General features: G+C 45.4%; 3 protein-coding genes across 3 annotated transcripts; 2 read left to right on the top strand and 1 right to left on the bottom strand.

The window, feature by feature from the left end:
- The first annotated feature begins 11,421 nt into the window (after positions 1 to 11,421).
- Positions 11,422 to 14,437, top strand: LOC136522914 (uncharacterized). Its single transcript, XM_066516709.1, has 4 exons — positions 11,422 to 11,695; positions 12,687 to 12,948; positions 13,115 to 13,182; positions 13,622 to 14,437. Exons 1-4 carry the CDS (start codon positions 11,567 to 11,569, stop codon positions 13,967 to 13,969), a joined length of 807 nt encoding a protein of 268 aa, XP_066372806.1. The 5' UTR covers positions 11,422 to 11,566; the 3' UTR covers positions 13,970 to 14,437.
- A 3,885-nt stretch (positions 14,438 to 18,322) lies between these two features.
- On the top strand, positions 18,323 to 20,354 carry LOC136521908 (uncharacterized). The gene is made up of 4 exons (XM_066515675.1): positions 18,323 to 18,777; positions 18,885 to 19,114; positions 19,211 to 19,321; positions 19,399 to 20,354. Exons 1-4 carry the CDS (start codon positions 18,506 to 18,508, stop codon positions 20,136 to 20,138), a joined length of 1,353 nt encoding a protein of 450 aa, XP_066371772.1. The 5' UTR covers positions 18,323 to 18,505; the 3' UTR covers positions 20,139 to 20,354.
- A 333-nt stretch (positions 20,355 to 20,687) lies between these two features.
- On the bottom strand, positions 20,688 to 22,459 carry LOC136521030 (large ribosomal subunit protein uL6-like). The gene is made up of 3 exons (XM_066514750.1): positions 22,000 to 22,459; positions 21,764 to 21,886; positions 20,688 to 21,005 (listed from the first exon to the last, which is right to left on the bottom strand). Exons 1-3 carry the CDS (start codon positions 22,360 to 22,362, stop codon positions 20,919 to 20,921), a joined length of 573 nt encoding a protein of 190 aa, XP_066370847.1. The 5' UTR covers positions 22,363 to 22,459; the 3' UTR covers positions 20,688 to 20,918.
- Positions 22,460 to 24,548: the final 2,089 nt, after the last annotated feature.

Below are 24,548 nucleotides of genomic sequence, written 5' to 3'. Positions count from 1 at the left end.
AGCCGTTGCCCATGATCAGTGTACCTATGGCTTCATCTTGATGCTATAGTACTTAATCCGTTGTTGTTTACTTGTTTTGATCACTCCAGTCGCTGGTTCTCCTTCACCGACGATCTTTGCTCCGTCGTGATCACCGTGGTCGTCGTCACGTCTCTCCGTTGCTTCTCCGACCGCATTCCTTGCTTCAACGCGTTCAGGGTGAGCTACTGGTGCTTCCTGGATCCTTTGTTTAAGCTCTACTAGTTTCACATCGCCGGTATAGCGCTGCCGTGCCACCGCGTCCGCCATGGCCGGCGTAGTGCTCGGTCCAGTCCATAGCTAGCCCAGCTTGTGCCCTAGATTGATGCGCCTAGTCGAGGGGAATGTTTTGGTGCTTTGGCCGTCGCCGTTGGTCTCGTCGTCGATGAGATATCGCCGATCAGCGCCGTCGTTGCCGTGATCAGCGCGCGAGGTTAGGGATGACAGGTGGGGTCGGGTTGTTAGTGACTCAACGTTCAAATAGAATTTTCCTATTTTCAGATTTGAATGAATAGTGATGTAATTTGTTATTTTTGTGTAGATTTTTTAGAGCTCCAAAAATTATGAAAATTTTTGTGTGACTTCTCTGTGATGTATAGTATTTAAGAAAAATATGAAATAATGTTTTCAGTACATTTTGAATGTGATAAAAATGGCTCAATTTATTAATAAATGGATTTCCATGATTTTTCTAGGCTTATTTAATTGTCCAAAAATTATGAAATTTGTTTTACCACTTACTTATCATGTAATAAACATATACTAAAATTTTGAGCTCAATTAGAATAAGTTGATTTATTTTATAATTTTGAATTAAATAATTAATTCATAAAAGCAAATAGTAACCTTTAATGATTTAGGTTTTGTTTGAAATTTTGGATTGAGTGATGATCTTGGGTCATTTGTTGATAATGATCCTTGACAATTGATGTATGTGTTATGAAAAAGATTTAGTTTGTTTGACTTGCAACTGTACCGCGAAGGAAAGTTGTATTCAAATTGTTAATTTTTGCATCCATCATCAAGCATCATGTTTCGTATTCTGCATCATGTTAAACATGGCATTGTTATTACATATAGTGAACGAAGGTGAACATGTGGCAGTTAATCAAGTTGTTGAGGAGGTTAATCCATCTGTTGAGGTCGGATCGAATACTTGTGAAACATCGCGGGAACTGGACTTTTCCGTCAACGAAGGCAAGCCCTGGATGCATACAACCCTACCTTGTATTTTACAAATTGATTTCGCTTTTGCATGAGGTGAGAATTTGTCGTACTAACCACATACTTCGGTAAGCCTTAACTTGGTGATTCTAGTACGAGAATGGCTACTCGCGCACTGGGAGTGGAGAGATGGTGGGAATAGCGTGTACCCACATGGCCATGGGCTGGATTGGTGGAGTACTGTGTTCTTGGGTGGCGCAGACCCGTTCTTGTTTAGAGGATCCGAGGGTAGGTTGGTATATGGAGGTCAGGGATCTGCATATGTCGTGTGGTCTGGAATTCCTAGCTAGGTTTTTAATCGATTCGAATCGTCGTTGCTCCTCGGTTATGGAGACTCAACTCACTGTTCATCATCGTAGATTAATAACTAGAACTTGAGGTTGGTTGAGAAAGTGTTGGATATGAAGTTTCATGATCTCAACACGGATCGTGTCAGCTTTGTATATGATTTTATGAAGTTTTCTATATAAAGATTTTTGTTAAAAAGCTTTTATGCAAAAGAACTTTGATTATTGCTAAAGCCATACCTTGAATCCCTAAGCTTGCATTCCTAAGTTTATCAGTTAATATTTCGGTTAAGTCTTGTTGAGTACTTTTGTACTCAAGGTCGTTGACCCTTGTTGCAGGTGAGCCTCATGAGCAGATCTGTTTTGGATCGTGCTGCATGACAGTTGTTCCTTGTGTTGACGATGAGAAGTAAATGTGTGGCCCTTGGGCAGGGCAGTTTTATTGTGTGTTTTGTATTATATTATAATGCCACTCTACTACTACTACAGTTTGTAATAATTATTGAACTTAGTTTGTAAGGTTTGAAACAACTGGTTTGTAAACTAAGTTATCGTAAGACTTCCGCTGTTTTTACTCTGGTATTAATATTTGAATAAATGTTGTAATACTACAATGACTCTGTAACGTGATCTTGCTCGAAAATCGTGGATGATTCGGGGTTCCCCGAGGACACCCGACAGATTTCTTAAGTTACCAGGAACATATTCATAGTTGTCAAAGGTCGATGGACAGTGACAAGTGCATGTGGGTCCTATAATTTAGGAGGTTCTGCCACAGTTGGTCCTATCACTATCGGTTTTAGCCAAAAACCGGTAGTGATGGTCTATCACTGTTGGTTTTTTAAAATTCAGCAGTGATGAGGCCGACAGTGATGTCTAATTCTGTAGTAATGAGTTGAGTATATATCATGATGTGTTTGGTTGTTGTGGCCTGCCAATAGGCAGCTTTTTCGATAGGCTTTGATCTCGACCACTGGAAGACCAAAATCGACGACATCCGCTACCTAGCAAGCAAATAAAAACGTTTGGCGTCTCAACCAAACATGTCCTAAATCTTACATGGGCTTCATCATTCTCTCTCTCTCGCCCTCTCTTGTTCTTTAATTTCCCTTCTCTCCGTGGTTGAGGACGGATGACGGATCAAAACTAAAGATCAGACGCACCGAGTATCAAGATGCTTTATTATACGACATTTGGGATGACGTAATACAAGGCTTAAATGCTTTGCAAAATAATTCAGTCCAAATCGTGCATGTTCTCCCGGCAAATTAAAATCCTAGGGTGCGTTTTTTTCAAGGCAAAATTCAGTCTAACATCATTTTTCAAGGCAAAATTCAGTATATATCCTTTAATTGGGGATATGCGGGCTGACCACAAGTTTTCAATATAAAAATAAATACAAATGTTGTTTTGAGCTATGCTCGGGATAAGGAATTTGTTTTCTAGCGAAACCTCTGTCCAGCCCAATAAGACTACTGGCAGGCTCGGATCTGGTTAGCCATGACATGGTGCAATTTTGTCATGCTATACCTTTCACCGTTGTTGTTGTATTCATCGTCGTTTCTATCTCAACCCTAGTACATATTCTTTGCCATCGTGGTGGTAAATACCTTTGATGGCCTGATGACACCTTGTGGTCCTGCATACGACTCGCTGCCATCATTGATCTCAGCGGCGAAGACAGGGAGCTAGAGAGGGCCTGACCCCCTAACTTTGACGTTTTTCCACTATATCTATATCCTTTAATAACCAAGCTAATAATTTGCCATGTAACTAAAGAGTAAATTTTTTTTAGAGTTCAAGGGCAAAAACGCCCCGGCCTTTCAACATTAACAAAAGACCAAAGTTCATAGCGCAGTTAGCTCAAAGAGCCTTCAAACTCCAACTAGCAGACGGTGAACACTCACCCAGCCATTACCAGGCAAACAACCAAAAAAGCCAGAGTACAAAGCAAACTCTAGAAGGAGGCACTTAGACCAACACAAAAGAACTACACCCTATTACATCTCTGAAAGGTTTCAGCTCCTTCATCAGGTAAGACTCGGCAGCACCAGCATCCTTGAACACTTCCCAGGTAACTGATCACCTTCATCATTGGCCACCGATGTCATGCTTCTGAAGAACTTGGCATTGCGTTTCTGGTGAAATCGGGAAGCCAGTAAATCATCTTTGCTGCAGTCTTCAAATCCTCTAGGAAACCATCCAGCCGCTTCTTTTTGTTCACCGGGCACAAAACTATCCAGTTCTGTAGCAGCCCCAAGATTTTGTAGAACAATACCTCCATACTTTTTCACCCAGTCCTCTGAAAACAAAGCTCATTCCTAAGTTTCCAAATCGACCACAACACAGCAGAAGTTATCATGTTAATAACACTATACTTTTTTTCACTCAACCACAACTGCCCTACACTAACTATGTCTCCACCTACTTGTATTCCTAACAACTCAGCGACAACTGACCAGCATCTCCTAGCAACCACACAACCAAAAAATAAATGCTGGCAGCTTTCATTCTCCACACATAAAAGACAAGAAGCATCATCTACTTTTCTATGTTTGGCTAAATTATCCCTAGTTAAAGTTCTGTTATTAATCAATAGCCATAAAAACATATGGACTCTAGGAGGAACTTTAATTCCCCAAACAGCCGATACATGCACTTGCTTAATCCCTCTAAAATTAATAACTTTGTACAACGATTGAGAAGAGTAAGATCCTTTAGAAGAAAACTTCCAGATCATCTCATCTTCCTCATCCAAAAGATTAACTGTTGAAACTAGTTCAACTACTTCTAACCATAACTGATAAAGATCATCACTTACAGTTCTCCTAAAGATACATTTCAAATGTAAACCATCCCACAATTCTGCAACAGTCTTCCCATGTTCATTGATGATCCGGTAAAGAGGCCAAAACTGTATGGCTAGACTAGACGAACCTAACCAAGTATCTTCCCAAAACCTAACCTTCCTCCCATTCCCAACTTTCCACAGAAACCCCATCTTAGCAGCCTGCGCTGCCCACATAAAACTCTTAAAAAACTAGAAGCAAAAGAAGATCTAGTGAGCAGAACATGAGGATTCAAAGTATCATACTTGAAGTCTATTAACTCTTTCCAGAGTTTATCTCTATCTACATTATATCTCTTAAGCCACGAAGCCAAAAGACACAGATTTAGATCTCTCAGATTAGGGATCCCAAGACCTCCAAAATCTTTATGCATAGAAACTAACTCCCAGTTGGCTAAATGATATCTATGGTTATTCTCACAATCATCCCAAAGAAAATTAGCCATATGGGTATTTAACATTTTAATGGCCCATTTAGGGATCTTGATAAAAGACAGAAGATAAACAGGTATACTAGAAAGACAAGATTTGATTAAAACTACCCTAGCAGCCAGGGACATCAGCTTTCCTCTCCATCCTGCAAATTTATTCATCATTTTATCCACTAAAGGCTGTATGTCATCTCTGGTCAGAACATCAAAATGTAGCGGAATACCTAAGTACTTAAAAGGGAAATTACCAACAGGGCAGGAGAGAATATGGGCTAAACTATGTACTTCATGATCTCCTAAGTTGATTGGAATCATTTCACTTTTGTTAAAGTTAATTCTCATACCCGAAATTTGTTCATACCACATAAGAATACATTTAAGATTTTCTAACACAGCCTCCTCAGCTTTGGAAAATAAAATAGTGTCATCTGCATACTGTAGAGCCACAATACCCCCTTGCCTAAAACCCTCTAGGAGCCCTGTCACAATCCCTGTATGAACTGCTTTTTTCAACATTCTAGACAGACCATCTCCCACCAAGTTGAAAAGGAACAGGGACAACGGATCTCCCTGTCTTAGGCCCTTGCTAGGCTTGAAATAGGAACTTTCCTCCCCATTAACCATAATACCCAAAGATCCTCCCACCACAACTTGTCTAATCCAGTTTATCCAAACTGGATCGAAACCTTTGGCTTCTAACATATCAAAGAGAAAACTCCAAGATACTCTATCATAAGCTTTTTCATAATCCAGCTTAAGAATAACCCCAGGTTCACCACTTTGATGCACACTATGAACCAACTCATGAGCCACTACTACACTTTCTAAAATAAATCTTCCTTTTATAAAAGCTGATTGAGTTGGAGCCACTATCCTTTGAACCACAGAGCTCAACCTAAGAGTTAACAACTTAGAAAAAAAATTTGAAGCTGCAATTTAACAAACTGATAGGTCTGAATTGCTTCATATTTGTTGCCTCCCCTACTTTTGGAATTAGAGAAACCAAGGCAAAATTAAGTCTCTTAAGTTCTAAATCCCCCCTATGAAAAGCATCAAAAAGATGCATCACATCATTTTTAATGAGATTCCAAAACTTTTGGTAAAAGAGAAAAGATAAACCATCCGGCCTAGGAGCACCTTCTGCATAACAGCTAAAAATGGCGTTTTTGATCTCTAACTCAAAAAAAGGTGCTATGAGTAACTCATTTTCATTCCTCTAGACCTTATCCTCCTCTTCCCAAAAATTTTGTCCCAGCTTAAAGCCAGGCTCTAAGTCCTTAGCAAACAAACCTTTTGTAAAAATCTACTGCCACTCTCATCATCCCTTTCTGATCATAAACCAAACCAGTAGGGCTTTCAAGGCATTCTATTTTCTTTTTTCTACTCTGTTGGTTAGCAACCGCCTGAAAATAAGCCGTATTCTTATCACCCTCAAGAATGTTTCTATCCCTAGAACGTTGTCTAACTCTAATCTCTTCTAAAGACCAAATTTTTTCTAACTTATCTTCAATGTGCACTAACTCTTGTCTCTCAACACTAGACAACTCCCTGATTTCAGCTAGACTTTCCAGTCTAGTGAACTCTTTAGACAAAGCCACTTTATCTCTATTCTGGACAGCTACCTCATTTGCTGCCCACCCCCTAATCATCCTTCTTAAGGTCCTCACTCTAAATTGCCATCTATCCATACAGTTAGACAGGGTGCAAGGGGTTCCCCAAGCTTTCTCCACTATACTATAAAAGGACTCCTTTTCTAGCCACCATTTCTCAAAACGAAACCTCTTTTTGCCAAAGCAACTATTCATCCCAGAATCTAAAACTAGAGGGTTATGATCACTTGGAAACCTATCTAGAGCTTTGACACTGGACAAAGGAAAAGCAGCATCCCACAAACCAGAGACAAAGATCCTATCAATCTTAGCTAAAATAGGGTGCTCTTGATTATTTGTCCAGGTAAAAAATTTATTACTAGGATTCAACTCAATCAAAGCCCACTTGTTAACCCAGCTGTTAAACTCATCAGCCCACCTATGACTATACACTCCATTACTTTTATCAGAGGCAAACCTAACAAGGTTAAAGTCACCCCCAATCAAAATTAGGCCATCCCAAGCGCCCATCATAGATTCTAACTCTTCTAAGAACTCATGCTTAAGATCATCATAAGCTGGACCATAAACCACAATAAGTTTCCAAACAAAACCATTAGCTTTGTTAGTAAGCATTACACTAACCAAAAACTTTAAAACATCCCCAACTACCATGTTAAAGATATCCATGTTGGCCCCAACCAGGATTCCTCCTGCTGAGCCTTTAGCTTCTAAATGATGCCAAGCAAAAGGAACATTACTAGACAAGGCCTTCAGAAAACCTACTGATAGAGAACTTTTTTTGGTCTCCATAATGCCTACAAAACCAGCATGAGAATCCTTGATTCTACTAACCAGGGCAGGAACCCTTCCAAGCTTACCCAAACCTCTAATATTCCAAAGCAAACCTATCATTTATATCTTTTCTTGTTCTTCCTTCTAGGCCCTACTTTGGACCAACCTAATTCCTGGTCCTCCTTAGACAGATCAGGATTTCCATCCTGATCACTTTTCTTAGATGTGTTAAAATCACCATCCAAGTTGTTGCTATTAACTTGAGAACCTAAAATAGATGTAGCTGCTTTACTAGAACAACCAGCATGACTACCCTTAGAAAACGTATCACCCATTCTATCCAAATCTAATTGTACCATCTTGTCTAAAACAGGATGTCCATCCTCAATGTCTATACCAATATCCTTGGCCATAGAAAGCAACAAGTTTTTAGAAACAGGATGAGGTTTAGGAGGTTTTTTGCTTATACCTGCATTGTCTTCGAGATACCATTTCCTCTTAAATTCCTGGGCACATTCCATGACCTTCTTGCCATCATCAACCCTTCTGCTACTCCTCCTTAAAGGCATCATAGGCCCCCACTTTTGATTCTGGTTAAACAGCTTTGCTTTGTCCCTGTTAGCATCAGCTAGAACCCTTTTAGCCACTTCATCACTGGGTTGTGTCCACACCAAATCTTCCTCACTATCATTGTTTTTTCCCACCATCTGAGATTTTTCAACCATGAAAACTTGCTTATCCTGCTGAACCAACTCAGAGCTATTGTTATCTATGTTTTTGTCTAACAAACTTGTGTTCTTTGCTTGTAGATCATATATCCACTCATCTGGTAATTGGATTCTCTCATTATCATCATGAAGCACCAAGGAACTTTCATCTTCTATAACTTCATCATCACCATCCTCTACTTCTAATTCCATGGCTCCCAGTAGATTTGCACAATCAAATGCTAAGGCATCCTTCTGAGTTGTGACACTATCATCTTCAAACAGCAGAGCTCTCTTGGCAGATTTGCTACTCGCAACAGAGCCACCACCTCCCTATGGTTTATCTGACGGTTTAGGTATCTCCCTCTCCCATGGTTCATGCTCCTTATCCTTCTTTGGGTTTCATCATTCCCTTTTGCAAAGTCCTTAGGATCATTATCATCCAACAAATCATCCTCCTCTAACTCCTCTACATCTCCAGAATCACCATCAATTGAATTATCAACTTAGACATATCCCTCAGGATAGAAGGAGATTTTGTACACCCCAGCCTTGAACACATATAGTCTTCCCCTGGGGATTCTTGTAGGATCTTTACAAAGGATTTTGACTCTAATCAGACTAAAGAAACTGTCAAACACTGAATGCCAGTCCAACTCTATCATCAGACCCAGACTTGAAGCAACCTCCCTCACTGTGTTCCAATCAACCCACTTGGGAGGGATTCCCTTGATCTGAACCCATACATCAACCAACTTCCCAACTGGTTCCACATCTCCATTCCACACACTTAGCGAAGCAACAACTTTGGGCCTATTCAGCTAAAATAGAGAGGCCTTTCCAATCACAACATTCTCAACCTTCCTACTAGGAGGAAACCTGACAATATAGCTTATATCATCAGTCTTCTTCAGCTGCCAATTCTAGTCCTTATCAAACAACTCTCTTAGCTTTTGTAAAATCCCTGCCTCATCAATTTCTCCTTCCACAATACTGAGCACCCCAAAGTTATCTATACCATTCCAGTGACTAAACCTATTGTCCCTAGCTCCCACATCAATATGATAAAAACCTAGACCTACACAAGCACTTCCATAATACTGAGCAGCCATTGGTGGTTTGAGCCATTTAGGACACTGCTCCACAACATGGTCTATAAGCCGACAGTTGAAACAGACCTTGGGTCGATTACAGCTAGAGCTCAGATGCCCCATCTCTCCACAGTTAAAACAGACAACATATAGATTCCTATTCAGAGTAGCTTCTGATTTCTTAGGCAAACCCTCAGTCTGAATGTTACCCTCAACCCTCGGAGCTCCATCCCTATGCTGTTCCCTCACCTTCATATCTAGATACTGTTCTTGCCCACCATACTGTCTAGATGGTTGCTGCGCCCTTCCCCTCCCTCTACCAAGGTTGCCGCCTCCTCTAGGTCGGGTAGCATCAAACGAACGACTGAAACCTTGTTGAGGAGGGGGATGAGGATGAAACGGACCTTGATTTGGGAAGAAGCCAAAGGGAGGTGGTGGCGTAGGGTGACCATAGAAGGGTGGAGGTGGCTGCTGCTGGAACCAACTTCCTCCACCCCAGTCCCCCCATTTCTCCTCTAGACTACGGGGTCTAGGGCCCCGTCCCTTTCCTCTACCCGCCATGGAACCCTTGATGATCTTGATGAAGCTCAGCCTCTTCCCTTTCCCCCAGATGTCTTCTGCAAAGCTCAACTTGGTCGGAGTCTGATCCCACTTGTCACCTTCGCCAATCAGAAAGCAATCTGTGGGCTCGAAGGATTTGGCGAGCCACAAATCCCGGTGAATCCACACCAGGTCCTTATCTCTCTCCTTTCAAAACCTAACCCTAGGGTTGGAGTTGGGGATGAACCACAGCTGACCCCAGAAATCCTGGATCTCATCTCCCTCAAAAGGGTCCCTGGGTTTCGGTTTGGATGGCAACGATGCCCGAAACTGCGACCACCATTGATGCGGACCCGCTACCTGCTCTCCCCTCAACACGCCACGTCTCCTCCTACCAGAAGAGAGCCTATCAACTGGGCCAGGGACGACCCACTCGACATGCTTGACTCAAGGAGGAGTCCCGCGCTCCCTAATTGGAGAGTCAGGCAGCCTCACCGCCGGCGTTGAGAGGCTGCCGCCGCCCCGCGACACCGAGAAGAACCTCACGTGTTCTCTCATCCTCTAAAGAATGTGATTTTTGTGTGCGCGTCTAACTAAAGAGTGAATGGCCCCCTATTAACATTTGTCCCTCCCGATCTTATTTTTTTTGGCTTCATCACTGATTTATTGGCCTACCATAATTTCTCCTCTAAGCTCGACAGTGAATCCAAATCATGAAACTTAAGAAATCTAACCCCTGGCCATAACGTTACTAGAGAATTTAGCGAAGCCACGAGAGTAGCATATAAGTGAGGATGAATGTGCACCAAACATAAATGAAATGGCGATAGATCGAGTCGGTCAAAACATTAGCTTTTCAAATGCACAATGAACTCAAGTGCGGAGAGTGCAAAAACACCATATAGAGAAAAACAAGTCGTTCTAGGGGGAAAAAGTACTCCTTCTATTCCAAATTATAAGTTGTTCTGGCTTTTTTTCAGATACGTAGCTTGTATTATATAGGTAGGCATGATGTATATCTAGATGAATAAGAGCAACTCCAGCAGGGCCCCTACTTGAGCTTCTATAACTAAATATGGATGTTCGGGATAAAAATTCAACTCAAGCAGGCCCCTACTACGGCCCTGAAATTTGATGAGCCCCAAATCTTCACCCCAGACAACATTCTCGTTGGCTCACCTTCGAGCCCCCATCCGCTGGTTGCAACAGTTTCCCCACGCGCGCTCGCACGGAAGCGCGGTGACGCCCTCCCCCACCTCACGACGCCCTCCATGGCCGCTGCTCCTCGGCGCGGCCCCTACTCCAGCGCAGCCTCCTCCCCGACGCGGCCCCTGCTCCGACGCGGCCTCCTCCCCGACGCGACCCCTGCTCCGGCGCGGCCACTGCTCAGGTGCGGCTCCGTCCCCGGCGCAGCCTCCACCCCGACGCGGCTCCGTCCCCGACGCAGCCTCCTCCCAGGGGCGGCTCCGTCCCCGATGCAGCCTCCTCCCAGGCGCGGCTCTGTCCCCGGCGCAGCCTCCTCCCCGGCGGGAGCTCGTCGCGGCACGACCCTGCCCAAGCGGGACTCCTCCCCGCACGGTAGATATGGAGAGGAACAGTGGATAGATAGAAGAAAGAAAGGGAGGGAGAAGAGAGAGAATGACTAGCGGGTCCCACTTGTCATTGTCGGTTGGAATGATTTAAGGGGCTTAGATATGGGTGCTGCTACCGGAGTAGAAGAAAAAAAAATTGGGCCAACAAAAGTAAGGAGAGCATCCAAATCTAAAGTAGGAGCCTTGATTTGGATGCTCGAGTTGCTCTAACAAAATATATGTATCTTGAAAAGCTATAAAATGACTTAAAATTTGGAGCAAAACGTAGAGAGAACGAAAACGTAAAATAGAACGGCGCCATCCAAAGTGTAGACTGCCTGCCTGCCTGGACCCAGCCGGTGATCGTCCGACAGGTGGGCCCGGTTCGTCATCCGCTCCGGCAAAAAGGTTGGACTACGGCAAAAGGCTCCAGCGATCTCCGGCGGCGAGGCGCCGCGCTAGGGGATGGGCCAGGATGTGGTTGCTCACGTCTACGACGTCGCCACCGCCGGCTCCGACACCACCGTACTCCACATCAACCGCTTCTTCAAGGACGCCATCGGCCTCGGCGGCATCTTCCACACCGCCATCCAGGTCATCCATTTCTCCTCCCGATCCCACCGCCATTCTTTTTCTCCATTTGGGATGCCTGCAACGCCCGCAAAGATTGGATCTCGACTCCAGCGGGTTCGTCTTCTGGAGAGAGAGAAATCGGTTCTTTTTTGTATAGCGGCATTGGTTAATGCGTCAAATTGTTATTTTTTTACCCCAAATCTTAATTCAATGCTGTTTGTACTGAATGGGGGCGATTATGTTTTTATTGCTCGTGTGAAGAATTTAACTTCATTTTTCGTTGGAATTGACAAGCGTACAAACTGTGCCATATATGTAACTGCTAGCCAGTAGTCACCATTTAGCCTGATAGCGTGCTCCTTGAAGAGTGTGTGACTTCAAACTGTAGTCTCAATGGGGGCTTGGAGATTTCCTATTAATCCGGTAGGGTTGAATGCAGCCTTGTGGTAAAAGATAGATCTCTGTGTCGTCCTAACGATGATGCCATGAATTGTGAAAAGAAAAACACTCTTTATTCTTTATAACCATTCTGCTCCTGGTTCTGTGAACTGCTTAGCTCCTCCTGGCCGTCTAGAATAAGCACTGATTGTTAGGGTCCTTTACTGCTCTCTTCAATGAAATTTTTGTAACCGGTGCGTAGTGGAATCCTAAGCCAGGATAGTAACGTGAAGAGAGATAGAGGAAGACCGAAGTTGACTTGGGTAGAGGCAATAAAAGGAGACTTGAAAGGATGGAATATACCTAAAGACTTAGCCTTAGATAGGAGTGCTTAGAAAACAGCTATTCACGTGCCTGAACCTTGATTGCATCTGCTGGGTTTCAACTCTAGCCTACCCCAACTTGTTTGGGACTTAAAGGCTTTGTTGTTGTTGCATCCTACGAAACTAGGCATCCATGGTATTGGTATCAATGATTTTATCTGCGATTGGATTCCTAGCAACTGACTATTCATTATTAGGTGCTTATTGTTGAGGCTCTGTTGTGATTAACTCCTGAGCATCTCAACTAACAGGTCTATGGTGATGAAGAATGGTCCTTTGGCTACTGCGACCGTGGCACTGGGGTTTTTAGCTGCCCCCCATGCAAAAATCCCATGTACACTTATCGTGAGTCCATAGTGCTGGGGAAGACCAACTGCTGTATCCTCAAGGTAAATCAGATACTAAGGGAACTGAGCTGGGAGTGGCCTGGACAGTCATATGAACTCCTGTCAAGAAACTGCAACCACTTCTGCAATATCTTCTGCGAAAAGCTTGAAGTACCGAAACTTCCAGGTTCTTATCATTTCTTACCATTTGACTTGTAAACAAATTATTTGGTTGTTCCTTGTCTATAATGGCTGCTGAAATATAAGCCCTTTATTTTGAACTGAAATCCAGTCATGAAAACATCTTCAAAATTAAACTGATTTATGACTCCAAAGTGATTGATTATGTGCAGGTTGGGTCAATCGCTTTGCAAATGCGGGTGATGCTGCTCTAGAGGTTGCTGAAACTACAGCAGTAAAGGTATGCATTCTGGACTTTTCTGCTATTTTTTTGTTTTCTCTTGAAATTTTGTCATCTCCTGTTGTACCATTGGAATTTGATGTACTTCCCCTCAAGTTATGTGTATCTTCTAGACTTTTGTGTTCCGCATCTCACTCTTTGAAAACTTGAGCAAGTAGATCATGCCATCATGTTAACCAAACTGAAACAGGATGGGGAAGACTCAAAAATTAATGTGCATTCTTTCTAGCTGAAGGAAATCTAATAGAAAATTGTTGTGGTACACTGTCAGATTGTGTTGGAAATATATTTCTTAAAAATCTTTATGCAAAGGAATTTTGCCATTATTTGAAACAGTAGCAGTAGCTGTAGCCTTATCCATTGGCAATACTGTCCAAATTAATTTAGTTTATAAAATTGGCACATACTGAATCTCATCAATCTTTTTCTCTGCACTCAGCTGAAACAAGCGAAAAAGGAAATTGTGACTGCATGCAAAGCAGCCTCAACATTTTTGACTGGCACATCGTCAAGCATCTCATCAAATGCGGAGGATACGGGTGGCTCAACCTCATCAGGAAATTCTCTTTTTGAGGGGGCATGGATCAGAAGTATCGTTGGTATGACTATAAAGCCATCAAAGAGTCTAGTCTGCGGAGATAGTTCAGATAGCGACAGCTCTGAGAGCGAATCAGAATCAGATGGCGATCGGCCTAATAGCGATGAGAACACTGAGCAACAAGCTAAAGATGCAACACAGGATCAAGGCAAGAAAAATGAGAATAATGGACCACAGGGCCATTCATGAAGCTCACTCACACCAATACTGCAGAGAGAGGAAAGACCTCTACATACTGCCGTTTTCTGATAAACAGATTACACAGGGAGCAAACCTAGAGCAGAAACTAACTTTACAATTTTGTCACGTTCATTTCTGATTGAGAACTGGGAGTGGCGAAAGGGCCCTGAGGAGTGCGGAAGCGATGGAGCGCACCACAATGTGTGCTATCTTGAGCTTAATCTGTCCGCGCCGTGGGAGCGGACGAACTCTCCTTTGCCTTTCAGCCCTGTAAACTCTGATGAGACGAGTGGCGCTTGCTTTCTCCGCCATCTTTGTCAAACGAAGGAGATGTTTCTTTTGTAGAGAGTAGGAAGCAGACAGATGGAGGAGATGTTAGGGAGCTGGTTGCACTTATGCTTAATTTCCTGCTACTGTGGTCTATTTATAGACGCCAAGGAGTTTATCTGAACATAAGACATGACAGCTAAATTCTTGTTTCTGTGTAGTATCAACGGAATGCTCTTCCTTATAATAATCCTGCAGTGTCTGTAGGTATGAGAAACCTCTATTGGTGTGTATGTTTGAGTCATGATTGGTCTGTTTGTCCGTGTGCGCGAATCTGCAAATCTTTGACTTGGTGCTGTCCATACGCGTCTCTTTGGAGCAGACACGTATGCATCCTATGAAGAACAAATGATTGGCTTCAAAGGTTACTATGACATTTGGCACCTCACCTCTGATGTCATGTACTCCTATATGTATGTATGTATATTCAAAATGCATGGAGTTGTTGCCAACCTGGAAGGTATGTCCCCAAAAACCTGAATATTTGTGTTGATGAACAGAAGACGCATTTGTGACTATATTTTTCTTGGCGGCAGCTGATTGAGATGAGAGTCAAGCCAAAACTAAAACCAAAACAGACAAGAGGACAAGTGCCACCTGTGATGTCATGTGCATGTATCAGAATCCTGAGCTTGTGAGGTGCAGAGAAATGGTGCCAGGCTGTGGTGCCCCCAGGCCTGAGTGCTTTGCCACTGCACGAGAGAGACAGGCATTTGGAATTATGCTTGTTGATTGCAGGAGCGGTTACAAGAGGCGGTCTCCATCTTTAGCGCTAATCATTTGCATTAGTTTTGCCATGATCCTTGTGTGGCAGTTGCAGACTTGCAGTTCTACCTTACCTGTGACAGGCTGATTGGCCCTTGACTGCTTGAGATACTCTGGATCCGCTGGAGAAGAAGTTTCCTTGACCTTTTGGTCCCTGTCTCTCCTTGTGGTGTTTCAGTATCACGTCGCTTTGTGAAACCCATTCATTCGTAGACGTTTTTACGATCTTCATACAGCTGAACGATGCTGCAACATCATCTTCTCCGGTCATTACATCATGGTTTATCTTTTTTTTAAACACAGGAGGGCTGCATTTCGTTGCATTATAGAGATGTAAAAAGGAGAGTCCCCAACAGGATCCTCACTTATACGGGGACCAAATATGAGTGAGGCAATCACACAGCCATATGGTTTAGACACATATTAGACAATACGACTCGACCTTAGCTCAAAAAGACTAGTCTGCAAGCGCGAGACCTAACCCCTGTAATTTTCTTGCCCCAACCATGCACCCGAGGTTGTGCTCATTCTTCAGCTCACTCCAAATCATGTTAAGCGAAGGAGAAGCCCCCTCAAAAACACATGCATTCCTATGCTTCCAAATAATCCAGACCCCTAAAATAATTAAATTGTTCACTCCTTTCCTGTGCTCCTTACTAACTCTGCTCATCGTTGTGCGCCACCAGTCAACAAAGCTCAGTTTATTTTGTCAGGGGACTGAATCTGCTAGGTTCAGTGGAGTGAATAATCTAAACCAAACTTGTCTTGCCACGACGCATGTTGTTAAAAGATGTTGTATCGTCTCATCTTCTTGATCACATAGAGGGCATTTATCCGGATGAGAGAGGCCCCTCTTAGCAAGCCTATCTGCCGTCCAACATCTATTTCGGATTGCAAACCACAAAAACATTTTGCATTTGGCAAGGGCCCAAGTCTTCCATAGCCGACGCTAAGGCTCAAAGGTCACAGCACCATAGAAAAAAGCTTTATAGGCTGATTTGGAAGAGTAACATCCACTTGCATCGAACCTCCATGTATGACGATCCTCTTGGTGAGTCAAAATAATTTCCAAGAGGCAATCCCATAGCTGTAGAAATTCTCTAATACTAGCCAAGGATAGACCTCCTTGAATGTCCCTTGGCCACACCACGTTGGTGAGAGCTTCAGCCACAGTTCGGCTTTCGCAAATTCTTGGAGAGACACAAGCAAAGACAGCTAGCGCAAGATTCTCAATCGAACACCCGTGCAGCCACCGGTTAGTCCAGAAAAGAGTATTGTGTCCATTCCCTACCCCTGTAGTGACAGCGATGGCAAATAGAGCTATTGAGTTAGGGTGCGAGGGAAGCTCCAGATCAACCCAAGGACGATCAGCTTTGGTCTTTTTAAACCACTGTCACCTGATTTGCAAAGCCCAGGCCATCACTTCTAAGTTGGGGATGCCCAATCCACCAAGTTCCAACGGTCTCATAACCTTCTCCCAAGCCACTAAACAACAACCTCCATTAGCCTTTTCCTTTTCCTTTCCCTGCCATAAAAAACCCCTTCTGATTTTATCCACTGCCTTGATGAATCACTTCGGGACGCTGATGGCGATTAACAAATAAATAGGCATGGCGGAGAGAACACACCGGACTAACGTGGCACATCCAGCCCTGTTCATGAGAGCCGCCTTCCAACACGGGAGTTTGTCAGCGATTTTCTCAATCCATGGCATAAGATCCCTCTTAAGAAGCTTCTTATTAGACAACGGTAGGCCCAAATATTTACACGGGAACTCTGGGATTGTTCCGGGAAGAGTATCTTGAATTGCTGCCAAAGACCCATCTGCACAGCTGATGGGAATAATGTTGCTTTTCTGAATATTAGTTTGCAGCCCTGAAGCATCCCCAAACACCTTGAGAATGTCTCTAGTAATCTGCAGCTCCTCTTCAAGTGGCTTGAAAAACAAGGCAACATCATCAGCATATAGGGAGAGTCTTTGGCCAGCCACACGTGGGGATAACGGTTGAAACAGCCCCTCATTCCCTGCCTTCACAAACAAACTATTAAGCACATCCATCACTAGAATAAAGAGCGTGGGGGATAAAGGGTCCCCTTGTCGAAGACCTCGCTGATGTTGTAGGAGTTCAACCGGTTCTCCATTCAATAATATTTGAGTTGAGGATGATGATAACAGATTGGCCACCAAGTTGCGCCACGAACAGCTAAAGCCCAAATGTTGCAGCACTTCTAAGAGAAAAGACCACGACACAGAGTCGAAAGCTTTAGAGATATGATATCCAGCTTGAGAAAGAGGCTAGGCACCTTTTGTCGATGTAACACCTTAACTGTTTGTTGCACTAGAATGAAGTTATCATGTATGCGTCTTCCACGAACAAATGCGCTCTGATCAGTAGAAATTAGTGAGTCCAGGAAGGGGGGCAGCCGATTTGCCAGAATCTTGGTTATGAGTTTACCGAAGCCATGCACTAAACTGATAGGGCTAAAGTCTTTTGCAGTCAATGCATCTTTCTTCTTGGGGATCAAAGTGATATATGCTCCATTTAACAATCCAAGCCCCCTTGCATCACCTTGTTGTAAAGTGATAATTACCGCCATGAGATCTGCTTTTATCACCTGCCAAGCCTTGTAAAATCTGCCTGTATATCCGTCTGGCCCGGGGCTCTATCTGCTGGCAGTGACTTGATCGTTTCCCAAACTTCTTCCTCCGTGATTGGAGTATCAAGGGCTGACAGATCCAATGCTTCCCTATGAAAGAATTGCAGGTCTAAGGATGCAGGTCGGCTCGGGGCTGTTCCCAGCAGATTCTCATAAATTTCTTTCAAGGGAACCCTTTTATGATGAAAGAAACAGAGTGGTAGTCAAGCGGTGCTAATCAAGGTTAGATGCTGTCATGAACTCATGATGTGCATCGCCGGGGACCAAACATTTGGAAATTGGTGGAACGGACAGGGGCAACTGACAAGTGGCAGCATGGCTACACTGACATATGCAGCCGAATATTGGTCCAGGTTCGGCCGCCTGCATCTTTCGAATTTTGGAGGGATTCAGTCGGCTGGATTGGGTATCTTGACTCTCGTCGTAGATTAGTAAAATTCATTTTTCTCTAAAAAAGAAAACATCCTATACGTATAAATCCTTTCTTCTGAAGAAGAAAACGAAGAAAATAAAGGTCACAAACATTTCACCATCATCAGTAGAATATGGCATCGGATATATAAGACAAGATGAGCATGAGACTCCATGTCACTTTCTCCATGCGAGAAAACAAAAAATTGTGCCGTAAAAGGACAGGTAAAATGGCAAGAAAAATACGGACAGGAGCAGGAGGAAAGGGCCGGCCGGCCGGCAGCACCGGTGTCCAGTGCACAAGAGCAAGCAAACACATGGCGCAGGCGCGGCGCGCCCCAACAGGACAAAGAGGATTTTGTTTCGGGTGAGGTGGGGGGCGGCATGGCGCCACCCGCCGCACAGGCTCAGCTCCTCCTCTCCAACCACCCCTCGCCGTCGCCGCAGCACCGTCGGCTCCTCTTCCTCCGCAGCCCGCCTCCTCGCCCACAAACCTGTACCATCCGGCATCACCACGGCGGCCACGACAAGTGGGCCTCCTCCTCCCCTCGCCTTCGCCACGCCCTCCGCCCGCCCGCCGCCGCGGTGGCCATCGCGCCCGGCGACCACTGGGGCAACTGGGCCTTCCTCCTCTCCGCCGCCGCGTTCGGCACATGGTAAGCCACCGACGACCGGCTGACCGGAGCTTGCTTGTCTGCCTCGCCCAGTCGCCCTACGCCCCGTGTAACGTTGACGAAATGGATTGAATGGCAAATATATGAAGGGCGGAGGAGAACACGTCATGGGGCGCCACGCTCAGCGGGGCGCTGGTCAGCATCATGGCCGGCCTGGCCGCCACGGCCGTCGGCCTCGTCACCCCCGGCGCGCCGGCGCACGACGCCGTCATGGAGTACCTGCTGCCGGCCGCCGTCCCGCTGCTGCTCCTCGGCGCCGACCTCCGCCGCGTCGTCCGCACCACCGGCGACCTCCTCAAGGCCTTCCTTCTCGGATCTGGTTGCGGACAAAATCGCATCTTTTTTCTTTTCTTTTCGTAGGCCTCAGGCTCATCTATCAATCAATCGAATGAATGTTGAACATTTTGGTGTGCAGTCGCAACTGTAATCGGCACGACGGTGGCGTACCTGCTGATCCCAATGAGATCGCTGGGCCAAGATAGCTGGAAGATCGCAGCTGCACTCATGGGCAGCTACATTGGCGGAGGTAACTGTAAATGCTTTGCTTACTCTCACTCATCACTGCCACTGCCCACTGATGACATCATCGACTGCAACGAGCAGCGGTGAACTACGTCGCCATCTCGGAAGCTCTGGGCCTCACGCCATCGGTCCTCGCCGCCGGCGTCGCAGCGGACAACCTCATCTCGGCGCTCTACTTCATGGCGCTCTTCTCACTGGCGTCCAACATCCCAGCAGAGCCCAAGACGGCGACGGAGAGTCCGCAGCAGGATGGCGAGCCCGACGAGGGCGGCGGCGGGGGCGGGCGGCTGTTCGTGCTGAACGGCGGCGCGGCGGTCGCGCTGTCCTTCATCATCTGCAAGGCCGGGTCGGCCATGGCCGCGCGGCTGGGCCTCCAGGGCGGCACGCTGCCGTGCGTCACGGCGCTGGTGGTGTTCCTGGCCACGGCGTTCCCGGGCCCGCTCGGCAGGCTCGCGCCGGCCGGCGAGTCCCTGGCGCTCATCCTCATGCAGCTCTTATTCGCCGTCGTCGGGGCCAACGGCAACGTCGTGGACGCGGTCACCCGGGCGCCCAGCGTCTTCGCCTTCGCGCTCGTCCAGGTGTCCGTCCACCTCGCCGTTGTGCTCGCGGCCGGCAGGATCATGGGGATGGACAGGAAGCCGCTGCTCATCGCCTCCAACGCCAACGTCGGCGGGCCCACCACCGCGGCCGCCATGGCCACGGCCAAAGGCTGGACCTCACTCGTGGTGCCCGGAATCCTCGTCGGCATCTTCGGGATCTCCATTGCCACGTTTCTTGGCATCGGATATGGCATGTTCGTGCTCAGAAGAATCTGCGGCTGAACTCAACATGAACTTTGTGTTTTTCTGTCGCACACTCGCTAGAAGAATGCTTGCTTTATAGAGTTCTGAAAAAAACCAGGTTTCGCTAGAGTTCACAAACTTATTTTTTGAACTGCTAATGATAGGTGGATCCATTTAGACATTAGTAATTTGCAATCTTGTATTAGCAATGTCCATACCTTTTAAGGACATGAAATATTTTGCCAATACTGCTATGCACGAAAGTGTGAATACACGTACAGGCTCCAACTAGGAAATTTAGATAAAACATTCAATGTGAAAGTGAAATTTGAAACGAATCAAATCAAAGTAAAACAACATATCAGTGCCCCATTCAGAATCTCAATCCGAGTTCCAACCACCGCATTCAGCGTGTTGGTGTAATGAAATAGAAAAACAGTAAGGGCTAAGCCTTTCCTGGGTACTTGAAGCCATTGACCTTTTGAAAATAGAATTTAAACTGAGACGCAAAATTAAAAACAAGATGAAAGCGTAGCAGTCAGCATGGCAATCCAATCGAATACGCAAATTCAGTTAATAAACCTCCGGTTTTCGTTTCAACCACAAACACTGGCAGTCAACTATCTTTAGGGAATGAGAAACAAGGTTCATATTCTTAAACAGAGACGACAATATGTAGGATAAGATAGCATGCTCCATAACACATCCTAACCAAGAACAAAATTCAGTCTCAGAAAATTGCAACCCAAACGATAATAGCAACATGGCTGGCAGATGTAGCACTTCTGGATCATCTCCAGGCATTTTAGCTACTGTCGCTCACTGCTCCTCCTCGATCACACCCTTGTCGCTGACATAGATACCGTCCAAGAACTTTCTGATGTCCTTCTTCTTGACATGGCATTTCTGTAGAGAAATGGAGAAAACTCGTTCAGCAACACAAATCATAGCACATCAATCCAAATCCACCAGTAGTAATGAGAATTATATAACAGCAATCAACAAAACTAGTAAATTCATGATGCACTTCAAAGAGGAAAACAAAGATCAAAATAGAAGCAGGAACAATAGTTGACATAAGCATTGCACTAGAAAGTGACATACCATGTGTAAAATATCACAATGTCAGCAACAGGTACAAAAATGAAACAAGACAACAATAGTTTCTCACTGAATTCATCACATAGTTAATCTACTACACGCGCATTTCCACAGTTAGGACTAAGATCAATCATAACATTTTCCAGGCATTAGGTGCTCGCTGTTACTAAATACAGAGCCTTAAAATACTAAATACATGAATGATGGATATTTATACATCTCGAGATGCAGGGCTACAGTTCTAGTTTGTATTTGACAGCACTAGTGTCATATGAACTTAAAATGTGATCTACCTGGACATTTCAAGCAGAAACCACCTGGTTCCTACCATCCAGGCACAGCCAATGTGATAAAACCCTATCATTTGATATTGGATTACTAAAATTTATCTACACCAGCAATAATTGCTTCATAACAGAGCAATAATGAGGAATAAATGCAAGGATCATGATCTACCACACCAAAGCACATCTGACACTGCATACAGCAGCCACCTCGTATATGTACCAGTAAGAGATGATAAGCAATGACAGACGGGATGCAATCAATAGGTAGGTATTCACCTGGTTGATGAGGGCGGCGGAGCGAGAGACGAGCTCGATGTCGTTGCCGTCGAGGATGAGCTCATCCTTGACCTTCTCGGACCGAAGGATGGTCACGCCCTCAAGCATGTCCACCTTCCTGACCTGGCCATCCCGGGATCATCATGAACACCAACCAGTCAGTCAAAGGTCAGAACGCATCACCACACTCCCAGATCTGATCTGCTCGGCCGCACGCGCGAAAGAAAGATGGGTACCTTCTTCTCGCCAAGGAAGTTCCTGATCTCGATGGCGGTGTTGCTGTTGGTGATGGAGGCGTTGATGGGGAAGTGAGCGTAGACGAACCTCATCTTGTAGCGGTACCCCTTGGTGACGCCCTTGATGAGGTTCTCGACGTGGGAGATGGCGGTGCGGATGGCGGCCATGGTGCGGCGGGTGCCGAACCAGGCGTCCACCTTGAGCTTGCGCCCGCCCTCCTGCAGCTGGAAGTCGAGGTTGAGGTGCTTGAAGTTGCGGGTGAGCTTCCCGCGGGGGCCCTCCACCGTCACCAGCTTGGCGGCCACCGTCACCGTCACGCCCTCCGGGATGTCCATCGTCTCCGACGCCAGGATCGTCTTCATCTTGCCCGGTGCTGCTACTCCTTCGCCTTCTCTTCCTCCTCCTCGGGCGGGCGGGCGGCGGGCGGCGGGCTGCGGAGGGGAGGAGGGTTTGCTTGTGTGCGCGAAGGAACGGCGGCGCGCTGAGGGCGAGCCATTTTATATAAGGGGGCGGTGACGGGTAGGGTTTTGTGGTTTGATCGGGAGATCCCCGCCATCGGATCGGTGGCTTAGGGTTTGTTTGCGAGCCAAGAGGTCAGGTGGGCCACTACTACTACTGGGCCATTCGTCTGGGCTTTCAGACCGTATGGGCCGCAGAGTGGATGCCTCAGAGAAGAAGCTGGGTATATTTGGTTGCTCGACGTGGACTTGTACCTTGTTATTTTGGACAGGCTTATAAGGTGTACAAAATCTCAAGGACAGTGCCGGTCCTAGAATTTTAAGCGAACTCGTCGTGACGACCTCTCTAGACCATGTATAAAATCCTATAATATATAGACGCTAATTTTACTTACAAAGCGAAAGCAAATCCAATAATATATTTTTAATTTAACATGTTTGATAATTATCGAGGAACAATGTAGACAAAAAAGCAATATATTTATACTTCTAGAACTAATATGATTACCTTAAGAAAAAATATTCTAAAATTATAAACACCTAAATAAGAAAAACACTATATAAGTACAAAGTGCTAGAAGTATGAAATACTGTACAAATAGTTAATTTGGATTAAAAATGAACAAGGAAAAAATTACCTAGGTCCTGGACATGAATTGAAACAATTGATCGCCTATCGCAATTCGCAAGAAGGAAAGAACCAATATGTCGTCATCGTGGAGCCCTGCCTGGTCGTCGCCGTCGTGCGTCGTGTCCGTGTCTCGAGCAATCTAGCTCTCCGCGGCAGCACGGCTCTCCGGCTCCACGTGTGTGCATCGGCGCTTCGCGAACTCGCGAGTCACGATCAAAGTGTGCAGCCGCTACGCGGCTCCTCGCCTCCTCTGTTCTCTCTGTTAGTCTGTCCGAGGGCCGTGGGGAAAGGAAAACTAGGAAAGAAAGGCAGACGTTGTTTTCTTGGGCCGCCTGGCCAGTTCTCTTCTTCTCTTCTATCTGCTCATTAGCTTGCTGATGCCTAATGGACTATAGGGCATGGGGTTTGTATACCTCGGCTTGAGTCGCTCCCTCGCCTGGTCCCTCGGCCGTCACACCCCGTGCCCTCCCCCTAGGACTGGCACTGCTGTAGGGTCGAGATGGCGACTAGAGGGGGGTGAATAGTTGTTTCTAAAACTTAATCGCGCCGACTAATCAAAACAAGTGCGGAATTAAAACTATCGGTATAGCCAAGACTACACCCCTCTATCTATATTCTCTAGCACCTCGCTAAGATCCTAATTAAGCAACAAAGGTGTCGGGCTAGCTAGAGCTCACCTAACTAATTCTAGGAGCAATGTCACATAAACTTATGTCACTAGTATTTCAAGCAATGAGGGGGCTCCTACATATGCTAGTAAGCAAAAGCACAAAGCCAACTAAGCTCACTAGCAAGCTTCAACTCAATTACTTGCAAGTCATCAAATATATCCAATGAATCACCAACAACTTGAATTATAGCACTTGTATGTTGATAACACTTGGACTTCACTCAATTTTCACTTGGCATTGGGTTTGGATGTGCACTAAGCTTCATAACTTGTTTCAACATATGATGAACAATGTGAGGTCAATTGAATCAAATCTCCAATGCCGATGGTACCTACAAATAATCATCCACTTTTTGATGGTACCCAAATAATTTTGGGCCCTCTCAAATTAGGTGTAACATACTTAGGCATAGCCTTAGTATGAATAGCGGGATGTTTTGCAATAGCAACCATAGAGGTACCTGTTGGTGCAGAAAGTGACCAACAAGTAAATATTTATAGTCTTGCCATACGTTATGATCGGAGGTGGCCTAGCACTCAATGACACAGGGTTTACACTAGTTCAGGCAACGTGCCCTACGTCTAGTTTGAGTCGGTCGATGACTTTATTCCTGAGCCCAGGTGCTCGAAGTTTGCAGTGGGGTTACAAACGAGAAGGAGAAAGATGGGGGGTACAAGAGGTCCGGTTGGCTCTAGTTGGAAGGGCCGAGAGCGATAGGAGCTTCGCTATGAGCTAAGTGTTCAAGCGTGTGCTTGAGGTCCAAACCTAGCGGTTCTGTGGTTGTGAGC

Source organism: Miscanthus floridulus, chromosome 18 (assembly GCF_019320115.1).
Source record: "Miscanthus floridulus cultivar M001 chromosome 18, ASM1932011v1, whole genome shotgun sequence".
Lineage (NCBI taxonomy): Eukaryota > Viridiplantae > Streptophyta > Magnoliopsida > Poales > Poaceae > Miscanthus > Miscanthus floridulus.
The sequence above is the reverse complement of the archived record's forward strand: the minus strand, read 5'-3'. Positions and strand labels throughout refer to the sequence as shown.